This window comes from Coregonus clupeaformis, chromosome 30, assembly GCF_020615455.1.
Source record: "Coregonus clupeaformis isolate EN_2021a chromosome 30, ASM2061545v1, whole genome shotgun sequence".
In the NCBI taxonomy this organism is placed as follows: domain Eukaryota; kingdom Metazoa; phylum Chordata; class Actinopteri; order Salmoniformes; family Salmonidae; genus Coregonus; species Coregonus clupeaformis.
The window spans coordinates 7290208-7303163 of record NC_059221.1 but is presented as its reverse complement, the minus strand read 5'-3'; the positions used below and the strand labels follow the sequence as shown (position 1 = coordinate 7303163).

The window sequence follows — 12956 nt, the reverse complement described above, 5'->3', positions numbered from 1 at the left end:
CACAGGCCTGAGAACCTGCAGATGTTGGCATCAGGCACCTCTGATTTAGTGGGGAACAAACAGAGTGGCATTTTTTTAGTTATTTGATGGAGAAGTTGCCCCGTTTGTGCCAGTTGAAAAGTGCCAGGGATGATATACAATTGCTGCTTTTAATTCAAACATTAGCTGTTTTTTCCTCTGGGCCCGAGGGCTCCTGAGTACCAGAACATTTTAAACTAAAGAAAGTGATAATCAACTTGCCCACCCCTTTTCTCAACTGAGCCTTTCTCAGGTCTCTTCATGGTCCCACTGTGAAAAAGTCTGATTTATTAATTGTTACAAATCACTGCTATTTGAACTAACAAAAACTGCTGAATAAATACTAGGTTGCTTCTCTTAGAGCCCTATCATTCATTTACTGTATATCAATAACAGATTAGGATTTAAGTTGAAAGTTTGTCTCCACACCTCTTTTAGGTTGTTATGGTAACTACGAATGTTCTCAATAACCTACTTGGATAAGTAAAAAACAAGTTGATTAATTAATCATTAATAAGTTGATTTATTTGCCTATTACTGAAAAGCTCCAAACTCACACTCCCCTCCCTATCTGCAGGTGGGCTGCAATAAGGTGTACACCAGCACATCCGATGTCATGACTCACGAGAACTTCCACAAGAAGAACACCCAACTGATCAACGACGGCTTTCAGAGGTTCCGTGCCACCGAGGATTGTGGGATGGTGGAGTGCCAATTCTACAGCCAGAAGACCACCCACTTCCACTGCAGGTCAGGAGATCCCTCAGTAATAGAGATAGAGTGTCACGAACGTTGACTGATGACTCGTGGAACCAAGGCGCAGCGTGATAAGCGTACATTTTATTTCGTACACAACACACGAACAAAACAACAAAACGATACGTGAAGTCCTAAGGTTACACAACACAAACCTTTAAGGAACAAGATCCCACAAACTAACTGGTGCCAACAGGCTGCCTAAGTATGGTCCCCAATCAGAGACAACGAGCTATAGCTGTCTCTGATTGGGAACCACCCTGGCCAACATAGATCAACACGATCCAGAACAAAAAACATAGAAAACTAAACATAGAAAATCCACACCCTGGCTCAACATTTAAGAGTCCCCAGAGCCAGGGTGTGACAGTACCCCCCCCCCCCAAAGGCGCGGACAGCGACCGCGCCACACAAACACAAGAGGGTAGGGGCCAGGTGGGCATTCCGCCTCGGAGGCGATCCGGCTCTGGGCGTGACCATCACCTTTTCTCCACCTCCCCGTTGCGCCCCTGGTCTGGTCCTGCTGACTAGAGCTGGACCCGACGATGGTGGACAAACCTCACCGGCTCCGGACTGGAGCCGCTGGCCGGAGCTGGACTGGACACCGGTGGAGCGGATTGCTCTGGCTCCGGAGTGGATCTGCTGACTGGAGTTGGACCGGACCCCGGCGGAGTGGATCGCTCTGACTCCGGAGTGGAGAGCTGACCGGTGCCGGACCAGGCACCGGTGGAACAGGCACGGGCCGTGCCAGACTGGACACATGCACCACTGGCTTGGCGCGGGGAGCAGGAACGGGCCGGACCGGACTGACGACGCGCACCACTGGCTTGTCGCGGGGAGTAGGAACGGGCCGGACCGGGCTGATGACGCGCACCACTGGCTTGGTGCGAGGGACAGGAACAGGCCGGACCGGGCTGGCGACGCGCCCCACTGGCTTGGTGCGAGGGACAGGAACAGGCCGGACCGGGCTGGCGACGCGCACCACTGGCTTGGTGCGAGGGGCAGGAACAGGCCGGACCGGGCTAGCGACGCGCCCCACTGGCTTGGTGCGAGGGACAGGAACAGGCCGGACCGGGCTGGCGACGCGCACCACTGGCTTGGTGCGAGGGGCAGGAACAGGCCGGACCGGGCTGGCGACGCGCCCCACTGGCTTGGTGCGAGGGACAGGAACAGGCCGGACCGGGCTGGCGACGCGCCCCACTGGCTTGGTGCGAGGGACAGGAACAGGCCGGACCGGGCTGGCGACGCGCACCACTGCCTTGGTGCGAGGGACAGGAACAGGCCGGACCAGGCTGGCGACGCGCAACACTGGCTTGGTGCAAGGGACAGGAACAGGCCGGGCCAGACTGGGAACACGCACCACTGGCTTGGTGCGGGGAACAGGAACAGGCCGGGCTGGACTGGGAACACGCACCACTGTCTTGGTGCGGGGAGCAGGAACAGGCCGGGCTGGACTGGGAACACTCACCACTGGCTTGGTGCGGGGAGAAGGAACAGGCCGGGCTGGACTGTGGAGGCGGACTGGAGGTCTGGAGCGGAGAGCTGACACAACCCGTCCTGGCTGAATGCCTATTTCCACACAATATGTGTGAGGCATCAGCACAGGACGTACAGGGCTGTGCACTCGTACTGGCGCTACAGCACGTGGCACTGGCGCAGGATATATGGGTCCGAGAAGGCGTACTGGAGGCCACGAGCGTTGAGCCAGCACACCCCGTCCTGGCTGCATGCCCACCTTAGCACGACACGTGCGTGGTGCTAGCACCGGATGTACAGGACTGTGCCGGAACACTCGCAGCACAGTACGTGGCTCCGAATAACACGGAGCCTGCCCAGTCTCACGCTTCCTAGCCTGAGTACGGGGAGTTGGCTCTGCTCTAACTCTAGGCTCCGCCAACCACCATTTTAGCCCCCCCCAAACATTTTCTTGGGGCTGTCTATCGGGCTTCCTCCTCGGCCGGTACCCTCTGCGTTGCCGCTACTCCTCTCTGTAGCGCGCCTCCACAATCTCCTCCCAAGGACGGCGATCCATTCCGGCCTGAATCTCTTCCCAAGTCCAGGATCCCTTCCCGTCCAGGATCTCCTCCCAAGTCCAGGCTGTCTGTTCCTGGACACGCTGCTTGGTCCTCTTTAGGTGGGATCTTCTGTCACGACCGTTGACTGATGACTCATGGAACCAAGGTGCAGCGTGATAAGCGTACATTTTATTTAGTACACAACACACTAACAAAACAACAAAACGAACGATACGTGAAGTCCTGAGGTTACACAACACAAACCTTTACGGAACAAGATCCCACAAACTAACTGGTGCCAACAGGCTGCCTAAGTATGGTCCCCAATCAGAGACAACGAGCTACAGCTGTCTCTGATTGGGAACCACCCTGGCCAACATAGATCAACATGATCTAGAACAAAAAACATAGAAAACTAAACATAGAAAATCCACACCCTGGCTCAACATTTAAGAGTCCCCAGAGCCAGGGCGTGACATAGAGATAGTATTTATACAGGTGTTTCTTTTCACCAGGTCTCAAAGTTATTTGCATAATATGGGTTTAACTCACCCCAGCCACTTTGTTTAGTTTGTGCATCCATGATGGCCCAAAGATATTCCAATGAATTACATTTTTCATAGACTGTAGATTGTATCTGCTTCATACTATGGGTTCGATGAGCTGGTAGGCTCCACATAAAAAAAATAATTGATAGTAAGAAATTTAAAAAATAATTGAAATTGAAATCCGATACACGACTGTCCCAGAACTGTCCCACTGTACTGAAGAGCAGGACTTGAATTTCTCGGCAGATGCCCCCTTGTGTGGCCGTAATGCCATCTAAACAAATGAATGCTTTGCGGTCAAAGTGGACGTTGTGCCCTTGGGCTGAATATAATAGTTATAATTCCCTTCTCCCGGCTGCCAATCTCCGTAGCCTACTACGAAGCACCTCTCACTCACATGGCTCTCTCAGATATCTAAATTCTTATTAGCCAATGCCTGTCACGTGATCGGGTCCTTCTCACAGGCATCACAGCTCCGAAGTAGGCTACAAGTGAAGACAGACACATCGGGGATGCAACGGTGCATGTCCTTCTTATCGAATTCCGAGGCGCATATTAAAGATGTTAGAAGAACTGTCCACATTTACTTTTCTTCAGCCAACAAGATGAGTAGGCCTAACGAACAGCAAAAGCACTAGCCTATGTCAATCTACTATCCCTCATAGTACAAAAGTTGACCTATTGTATTGGTCAGCTTGTCCTTCTGTGTGAGAAATAAATATTCAAACATGCTCTGGGACAGTTGTGGGACACGATAGATCCCAAATTAATACAACCACTGTCCATCCATTTTTTTGTTTTAAGCTATGAGGCTGATGCAACAGATCAGAACGTTTAGTTTAAAATGTTGATAAACTATTAGGCTATTTCTTCACATATAAAAACAGCAATGTCCAAACGGCTGTGGGCTATAAGCACGAATGTTTCAAAATGCAATTAGCGGGAAAACACAGTTCTCAAAAGTGCACCGCAAATGCGAGCAGTTTCATATGACAGAGATGAAAATATCCTTCAGAAATTTAGAAAGAGGGAAGCTCTAAAGATGCAACAAAAAGCATGGGTTGTTAATATGACTAGGATTGTGTCTTTGACTGCTGGACAACGAAAGAAAGTTGAGAACATAAGAGAAATAGGCCCTAATGGTTTCAATGGCATATAAGAAAGTGTTTATAAAATACATTCTTATAGTTGGAACATGGTAAGACATGCCTCATAAAATGACAAACATCCAGGTTTTAAACCATTACATTTATGGTTAAATAGTTTCAAAACATTGACTGCCTCCACTCAGATTGCAAGGTGGATGATGTTGCAGTGCACAACAGGCACTGGCCTTTCTCTCCTATCAGAACGAACAGTGCCTCAAGTATTTTCGACAGAATCAAGCCTTTAGATATTAATAATGCTCCTATATTATATTTGTCAAACATGACTGGCTTATATATACAGTATGTAATTAAAAGTCTCATTAAAGTTTGGCTACATTTTCAGGGCCTCCCTCATGTCAGCATCGGTCTGGACATGAAAGTCTGTAGCCAATACGCAAAGGCTATCACCTACACTTCAACATGCAGGCAAATTATTTATGTACATTTACATAAACTTATGTTTTTCTTAACAGAATAGCTAGTGTTTTTCGGGTTTTAAAATACATTTAATTGGCTATTTTTGTTAATGGCCTTGGTGCCCTAGCAGATGGCATTGGTGCCCTGGCAAATGGCATTGGTGCCCTGGCAGATTGGTCACCTCTTAAAGGCCAAATGGCCTTGCCCCTAAAATCACAGAATTCCATGCCTACTGAAGAGGCCTTGTAACTTAGCATCATATGTGACATCTTTTTAACTTATTGTCTTCCTCTTTTCTCCCTGCTTTCCTCTCCTTCCTCAGGCGCCCGGGTTGCACCTTCACCTTCAAGAACAAGTGCGACATTGAAAAGCACAAAAGCTACCACATCAAGGATGACGCGTACGCCAAGGATGGCTTCAAGAAGTTCTACAAGTACGAGGAGTGCAAGTACGAGGGCTGTGTCTACAGCAAGGCCACCAACCACTTCCACTGCATCCGCTCGGGCTGCGGCTTCACCTTCACCTCCACCAGCCAGATGACCTCCCACAAGCGCAAGCACGACCGCCGCCACATCCGCTCCTCGGGCGTCATAGGCCTCTCCTCAGGCGGTTCCTTCCTGGTGCCCAAGGAGGAACCCGGGTATGAGTCGAGCAATGACGACCTCATGGACTTCCCTGCCATCAGCAGCAAGAACTCCAGCCTGAGCGCCTCGCCCACCACCCAGCAGTCGTCTAACAGGCCTGGCGCCCACCTGCTTGCCACACCCAACACGACGATGTCGTCCTCCGGCGGCGGCCACGTCGGTCTCAAGCCCACCTCCTCACTGTCACACTCGGCACGCATGTCCAGTCTGCTGTCCCAGGCACTGCCCAGCAACATGCCTGTGGCGCTGGCAATGTCCAACAGCGCCCTTGTCGGCGTCAACAAGCCCTTCTTCCCGCTCATGCCCCGGCTGCCCATGCAGCTTCCCCATTCGGCCGCCAGCCTGATCTCGGCCGTGTCATCTGGTTCCCACTCCATGCCCACTGACTCGCTGTCCCAGGCCAGTTGTTCCTCAGCGGGTAGTGATGGTGCCATGGCGTCCATGCCGACCTCCTATGGCTCGGCCTCTTCCATCATGGAGAAGATCTCTGCTAGCAAGGGCCTCATATCCCCCATGATGGCCAGGCTGGCAGCGGCTGCCCTCAAGCCTTCCGTTAACCACCAAGACACAGGTGGGTGGTTTCAAAATTAAAATTCTAAAAGCTTTATTGTCTATCCAATTAACCTAAAACAGACATCAATGGGGAAGGAATGTGAGATGGCTCAACATATCATTATTACACTGCTTGTTGTAATAGTAGCTACATGTCTGCCATAAAATTGTTATCTTGGTGTTTAAACCTCATTTTGAAAAAAAGAGCTACTACATAATTCTGTAAAAGTAGAAACACTCCTCAAAGAGGATGTAGCCAGAGTCCGTTTGGCTTTCTTCACAACGTGATACCACAGGGGGAGAAGCCCTGTTAGTGTGGAGTCACTGCAGCCAGAGCTAAAAGGGCACACTAAGGTCACCTAAACAATATCACTGGCCCACAGTGGAGGAGAAGTTATCAGTCCAGGCTTGAAAGGACATACTGAAGGTGTGGTTCACTGCTCCACGCTTGTTATTGTGCCGATGGTTTGCTAGATACCCGTAATCCATTTGCAGATAAATGCGCCAACAGAGAGGAGAGTGGGCCCTGTAAAAGTCTCTACGGCGTTCGGAGGGGGCTCCCGGGGCTTGTGTTGTACATGTTTCCTCATCATTGGTCTCATATCTGTGTGTGCCCTCGTTCTGTGCAAATGGAGGTGGAATGAAATTCAGTTCCGAAATTGCAAGAACAAAACCTGTTTTCTCTCTTTCTCTCTCGCTCTCTGCAAACTGATATAAAATCGCTCAGGCAGAAATGACTGGGCACACCAGAGCTGTCTGAGAGAGAGGGTGTTTTTTTTCAGAATGCAAGGGCAGACACACACACACTATTTTGGGCTCAGACGCAAACAACCACTCTAATAATTACAAGAATACCAAAAAAAGTAAATTACTATCTCAATAAAACAGTCTCAGACTGTCTGACAACTGAGCAAAAAGAAAATGGGGGCTACAGGCCCGAGCAGAGAGAGAGAGAGACTTTTTTTTAACTTTTTGTCTTTTTTTAATGGTACATCCTCATTTCATTAAAACCTCACCCCACCCCCCACCCCCTAAAATAAAAATAAATATTACCAATATCCCCTGTACTGCATACTCACCTTTTCCTCTACCCCACGATACAAAAACAACACCACACATCACAATAACCCAAACCTCACCACCTCTACAACCGTATATCCAGACCATCTTCCCCAGCTATACAGACAGCCCCCCCCCCAACACACCATATCTTTTTAAACATCTCCACACTTTTTATCATTTTATAAAACTCAAATTCCACCCTAAGGCGCGCAGAGACCATCCCATTAAATAATAGTAAAGGGTCTGTTATCCCCCCACCTTTGACCCTGTTCCTCCTTGTTAGCCAAATAGCCAACTTTGACTGAGCAAACAGAAAATTCAACAACACAGATTTTTCCTTTTCCTTATTTGAATACCTGTACCCCATTATAAACATCCCGCCAGTAAAACCCACCCCCAACCTCTCACACAGACATTCCAACTGAGACATTAAAGGCATTAACCTGGCGCACACAGAAAACACATGAATCACATTTTCACTCATGACACAGAAAGGACACCCCTGTCTGACTCCCGGTTCAACCCGTGCTAACCAGCTGTTAGTGGCCAGGGCTCCATGTAAAACCTTCCACTGGAGGTCCCCTGACCTCTTTGGTACTGGGAGTTTGTAGAGCCCCCTCCATCTAAAACCCACCATACTCTCCGCCCCACATGCCCCCTGCCCTGATGTGCCTTCACTCCTGTTAGGCTCCTAATGTTCCTTACCTTAATACAGAGGTTGTGGAGGGCTTTACCTCCCACCCCCTCAAACTCCCCCAGGCTCGGAGTGTTAAAATCTAACAAGTCCTCCAGACCCCCTTGCCAGTCCCCAGTCTCTGCCGTCACGTCAGAGAGAGAGAGAGAGAGAGAGAGCCTGCGCTGATGGTGCCGGCTCCCCTTCGGTTTCTCCACTGCGCCACAACGAGAGGGGAGCCAGTCACACACAGGGCTTCTCGCACAGACAACAAAGATGCTGTTTTGTTCGCAATCTAAGCAGCAGAAATAGAGAATATGGACATTTTCTTAGGCCCTTAGTAGGTTAGGTTTTGTCTGAAAAAATATGTCTCGCAAAATATGTGTGTGAACAGGAAGTTTGGGCTAAATTGATGAGGAAGTGGTTATGTGAGAAACATGTCAGCGTGTGGCTATTTTCAGATAATTTCACCTTTGTTTTTTGAAAACGGGGGCCTTGTGGTACTGCATCTGTTTAGAGGTAAACTAGAATTTTCATGGTTTCAGTATGGACTGCTTTTTTATCAATGTTTCTCACCAATTTGTTTTTCTTCTTAAAGATCCAGACCTCTGAAGGGTTTACTAATTAGACAGACATTATATTTCACAAGCTTTGTAACTTAGCCAGAGTAATTACATTGTGGTACATTATTCCTGGAGAATTTCCAGAAAAAACATCTACTCATCTTCTTCCTCCCATGTCTTTGCCGAGATCATTAAGCTCAAGCCAGATGTGTAAGATCTCCATCGCTATTTACCAGATGAACATTCACTACAAAATTGTAATGACCATGTGTAGGTCACGTGTTCAAACGTTGCCCTTGATATGATGTGCTCTCATCAGGTCTTTGGCTTGTTGTAATGTCCAATGACAACCTGGCTTTCTGGCTAGTTCATTTTGGGGTGTATTTTTTGGGGGAGTGGGGGTGTCGTGACTTAGTAAGCATACAATGACCTCACCCAGCCACCAATGCCCTTCCCCCTCCTCCTCTTTCCTTAGTCCCCTCACCACACCACACCACACCATTGTCAGCTTAAATTCCATGACACTGACACAACCCCATCTCCATCCCTTAGCTTACATTTACATTTTACATTTTAGTCATTTAGCAGACGCTCTTATCCAGAGCGACTTACAGGAGCAATTAGGGTTAAGTGCCTTGCTCAAGGGCACATTTACGTCATTTAGCAGACGCTCTTATCCAGAGCGACTTACAAATTGGTGCATTCACCCTATAGCCAGTGGGAAAACCACTTTACACTTTTTTTTTCTTTTTTTTTGGGGGGGGTGGGGTTAGAAGGATTACTTTATCCTATCCCAGGTATTCCTTAAAGAGGTGGGGTTTCAAATGTCTCCGGAAGGTGGTGAGTGACTCCGCTGTCCTGGCGTCGTGAGGGAGCTTGTTCCACCATTGGGGTGCCAGAGCAGCGAACAGTTTTGACTGGGCTGAGCGGGAACTATGCTTCCGCAGAGGAAGGGAGCCAGCAGGCCAGAGGTGGATGAACGCAATGCCCTCGTTTGGGTGTAGGGACTGATCAGAGCCCGAGGGTACGGAGGTGCCGTTCCCCTCACTGCTCCATAGGCAAGCACCATGGTCTTGTAACGGATGCGAGCTTCAACTGGAAGCCAGTGGAGTGTGCGGAGGAGGGGGGTGACGTGAGAGAACTTGGGAAGGTTGAACACCAGACGGGCTGCGGCATTCTGGATGAGTTGTAGGGGTTTAATGGCACAGGCAGGGAGGCCAGCCAACAGCGAGTTGCAGTAATCCAGACGGGAGATGACAAGTGCCTGGATTAGGACCTGTGCCGCTTCCTGTGTAAGGCAGGGTCGTACTCTCCGAATGTTGTACCAAGGCTCACGCCAAGGCTCTTCGCACTCTGGGAGGAGGACACAACGGAGTTGTCAACCGTGATGGCGAGATCATGGAACGGGCAGTCCTTCCCCGGGAGGAAGAGCAGCTCCGTCTTGCCAGGGTTCAGCTTGAGGTGGTGATCCGTCATCCATACTGATATGTCTGCCAGACATGCAGAGATGCGATTCGCCACCTGGTTATCAGAAGGGGGAAAGGAGAAGATTAGTTGTGTATCGTCAGCGTAGCAATGATAGGAGAGGCCATGTGAGGATATGACAGAGCCAAGTGACTTGGTGTATAGGGAGAATAGGAGAGGGCCTAGAACTGAGCCCTGGGGGACACCAGTGGTGAGAGCACGTGGTGCGGAGACAGCTTCTCGCCACGCCACTTGGTAGGAGCGACCGGTCAGGTAGGACGCAATCCAGGAGTGAGCCGCGCCGGAGATGCCCAGCTCGGAGAGGGTGGAGAGGAGGATCTGATGGTTCACAGTATCAAAGGCAGCAGACAGGTCTAGAAGGACAAGAGCAGAGGAGAGGGAGTTAGCTTTAGCAGTGCGGAGAGCCTCCGTGACACAGAGAAGAGCAGTCTCAGTTGAATGACCAGTCCTGAAACCTGACTGGTTTGGATCAAGAAGGTCATTCTGAGAGAGATAGCAAGAGAGTTGGCTAAAGACGGCACGCTCAATAGTTTTGGAAAGAAAAGAAAGAAGGGATACTGGTCTGTAGTTGTTGACATCAGTGGGATCGAGTGTTGGTTTTTTTGAGAAGGGGTGCAACTCTCGCTCTCTTGAAGACGGAAGGGACATGGCCAGCGGTCAAGGATGAGTTGATCAGCGAGGTGAGGTAGGGGAGAAGGTCACCGGAGATGGTCTGGAGAAGAGGGGAGGGGATGGGGTCAAGCGGGCAGGTTGTTGGGCGGCCTGCAGTCACAAGTCGCAGGATTTTATCTGGAGAGAGAGGGAGAAAGAAGTCAAAGCATAGGGTAGGGCAGTGTGAGTAGGACCAGCAGTGTCATTAGACTTAACAAACGAGGATCGGATGTCGTCAACCTTCTTTTCAAAGTGGTTGACGAAGTCATCCACAGAGAGAGAGGAGGGGGGGAGGATTCAGCAGGGAGGAAAATGTGGCAAAGAGCTTCCTAGGGTTAGAGGCAGATGCTTGGAATTTAGAGTGGTAGAAAGTGGCCTTAGCAGTAGAAACAGATGAAGAAAATGTAGAGAGGAGGGAGGAAAAGATGCCAGGTCGGCAGGGAGTTTAGTTTTCTTCCATTTCCGCTCCGCTGCCCGGAGCTCTGTTCTGTGAGCTCGCAATGAGTCATCAAGCCACGGAGCTGGAGGGGAGGACTGAGCCGGCCGGGAGGATAGGGGACACAGAGAGTCAAAGGATGCAGAAAGGGAGGAGAGGAGGGTTGAGGAGGCAGAATCAGGAGATTGGAGGGAGAAGGATTGAGCAGAGGGAAGAGATGATAGGATGGAAGAGGAGAGAGTAGTGGGAGAGAGAGAGCGAAGGTTGCGGCGGCGCATTACCATCTGTGTAGGGGCAGAGTGAGTAGTGTTGGAGGAGAGCGAGAGAGAAAAGGAAACAAAGTAGTGGTCGGAGACATGGAGGGGAGTTGCAGTGAGATTAGTAGAAGAGCAGCATCTAGTAAAGATGAGGTCAAGCGTATTGCCTGCCTTGTGAGTAGGGGGGACGGTGAGAGGGTGAGGTCAAAAGAGGAGAGGAGTGGAAAGAAGGAGGCAGAGAGAAATGAGTCAAATGTGGACGTAGGGAGGTTGAAATCCCCCAAAACTGTGAGGGGTGAGCCATCCTCAGGAAAGGAACTTATCAAGGCGTCAAGCTCATTGATGAACTCTCCAAGGGAACCTGGAGGGCGATAGATGACAAGGATATTAAGCTTAAATGGGCTAGTGACTGTGACAGCATGGAATTCAAATGAGGAGATAGACAGATGGGTTAGGGGAAAAATTGAGAATGACAACTTGGGAGAGATGAGGATTCCTGTGCCACCACCCCTCTGACCAGATGCTCTCGTGGTATGCGAGAACACATGGTCAGACGAGGAGAGAGCAGTAGGAGTAGCAGTGTTTTCAGTGGTAATCCATGTTTCCGTCAGCGCCAGGAAGTCGAGGGACTGGAGGTTAGCATAGGCTGGGATGAAGTCAGCTTTGTTGGCAGCAGAACGGCAGTTCCAGAGGCTGCCTGAGACCTGGAACTCCAGGTGTGGGGTGCGTGCAGGGACCACCAGGTTAGAGAGGCAGCAGCCACGCGGTGTGAGGCGTTTGTGTAGCCTGTGCAGAGAGGCGAGAACAGGGATAGGCAGAGGCATAGTTGACAGGCTGTAGCAAATGGCTACAATAATGCAGAGGAGATCGGAATGAAATGAACTAAACATCTGGGAGAGGAGAGAGTAGGGCCTCCCTCACCAAAACTTCCACCTCAGAAACTATAATTGTTTCACTGAACCACCCGAACAAAAACTCTCCCAACTTCCACCTTTAGAAATCAGAATTGTTGTGAACCACAGCGGTTCAATGTTTCAAGGAATAGACTCAACCCACTTTATTCAGCTAGCTAACTATGACACCATAGCTAACTAGCATGCTAGCATCCAATAACACACAGTTTAGCACCAATACTTGGTTACAACAAACTACCAATAGTGTGTTAACACACTAAACAGATAATTCGTGTCCGTGTCTAGTTCCTTTCATAACGCAGCAAAAATTAAACGTTGGCTAGCTAGCACAAATATATTGTATTTAGCTACTGCAGTACAGTTAGCTGGTCGTGTTGGCTAGCTAGCAATGGCTACTGTGTTGACTTTGTTTGAAAAAAACGGCTAGCTAGCTAGCTTCGTGCTGCGGGCCTATCTACAATACCTAACTACAATCTAAATACATGATTAAGCCTTACTCGACAAAGCCCAAGCTATGTATAACGCCAAACTTACCCGACGCCAGCTAACATTTGCTATGAGTTGACAAGGCCCAAGACTGACTTTTTCACTCGCATTGCCTTTGATATGTCTCTGGGTCATCTAACCAGGGACACTGGTTCCAACTTCCCCCTCACATACCTGTTTTCTTGCTCTTCACCATAGCAAAGGGCCTCTTAGAGCTGAGGGCCACAGGCACATAGTTGGCTGCTCACAACCTTGCCTGCCACAATATGTCACTACAAGTCACTACCCTGTTTCCTAAACAACAAGGCCCCCCACAATACCACTCACTCAA

At 49.6% G+C, this 12956-nt stretch overlaps 1 protein-coding gene across 1 annotated transcript in view; it reads left to right on the top strand.

Annotated features, from left to right (window-relative positions):
* The window catches only part of LOC121546013 (zinc finger protein castor homolog 1), a 91260-nt gene that overhangs the window by 60275 nt on the left and 18029 nt on the right, over window positions 1–12956 (top strand). Inside the window, exons 8-9 of the mRNA XM_045209379.1 lie at window positions 596–768; window positions 5225–6117. Coding sequence (XP_045065314.1) covers window positions 596–768; window positions 5225–6117 — 1066 coding nt within the window. The remainder of the gene's footprint in view (window positions 1–595; window positions 769–5224; window positions 6118–12956) is intronic.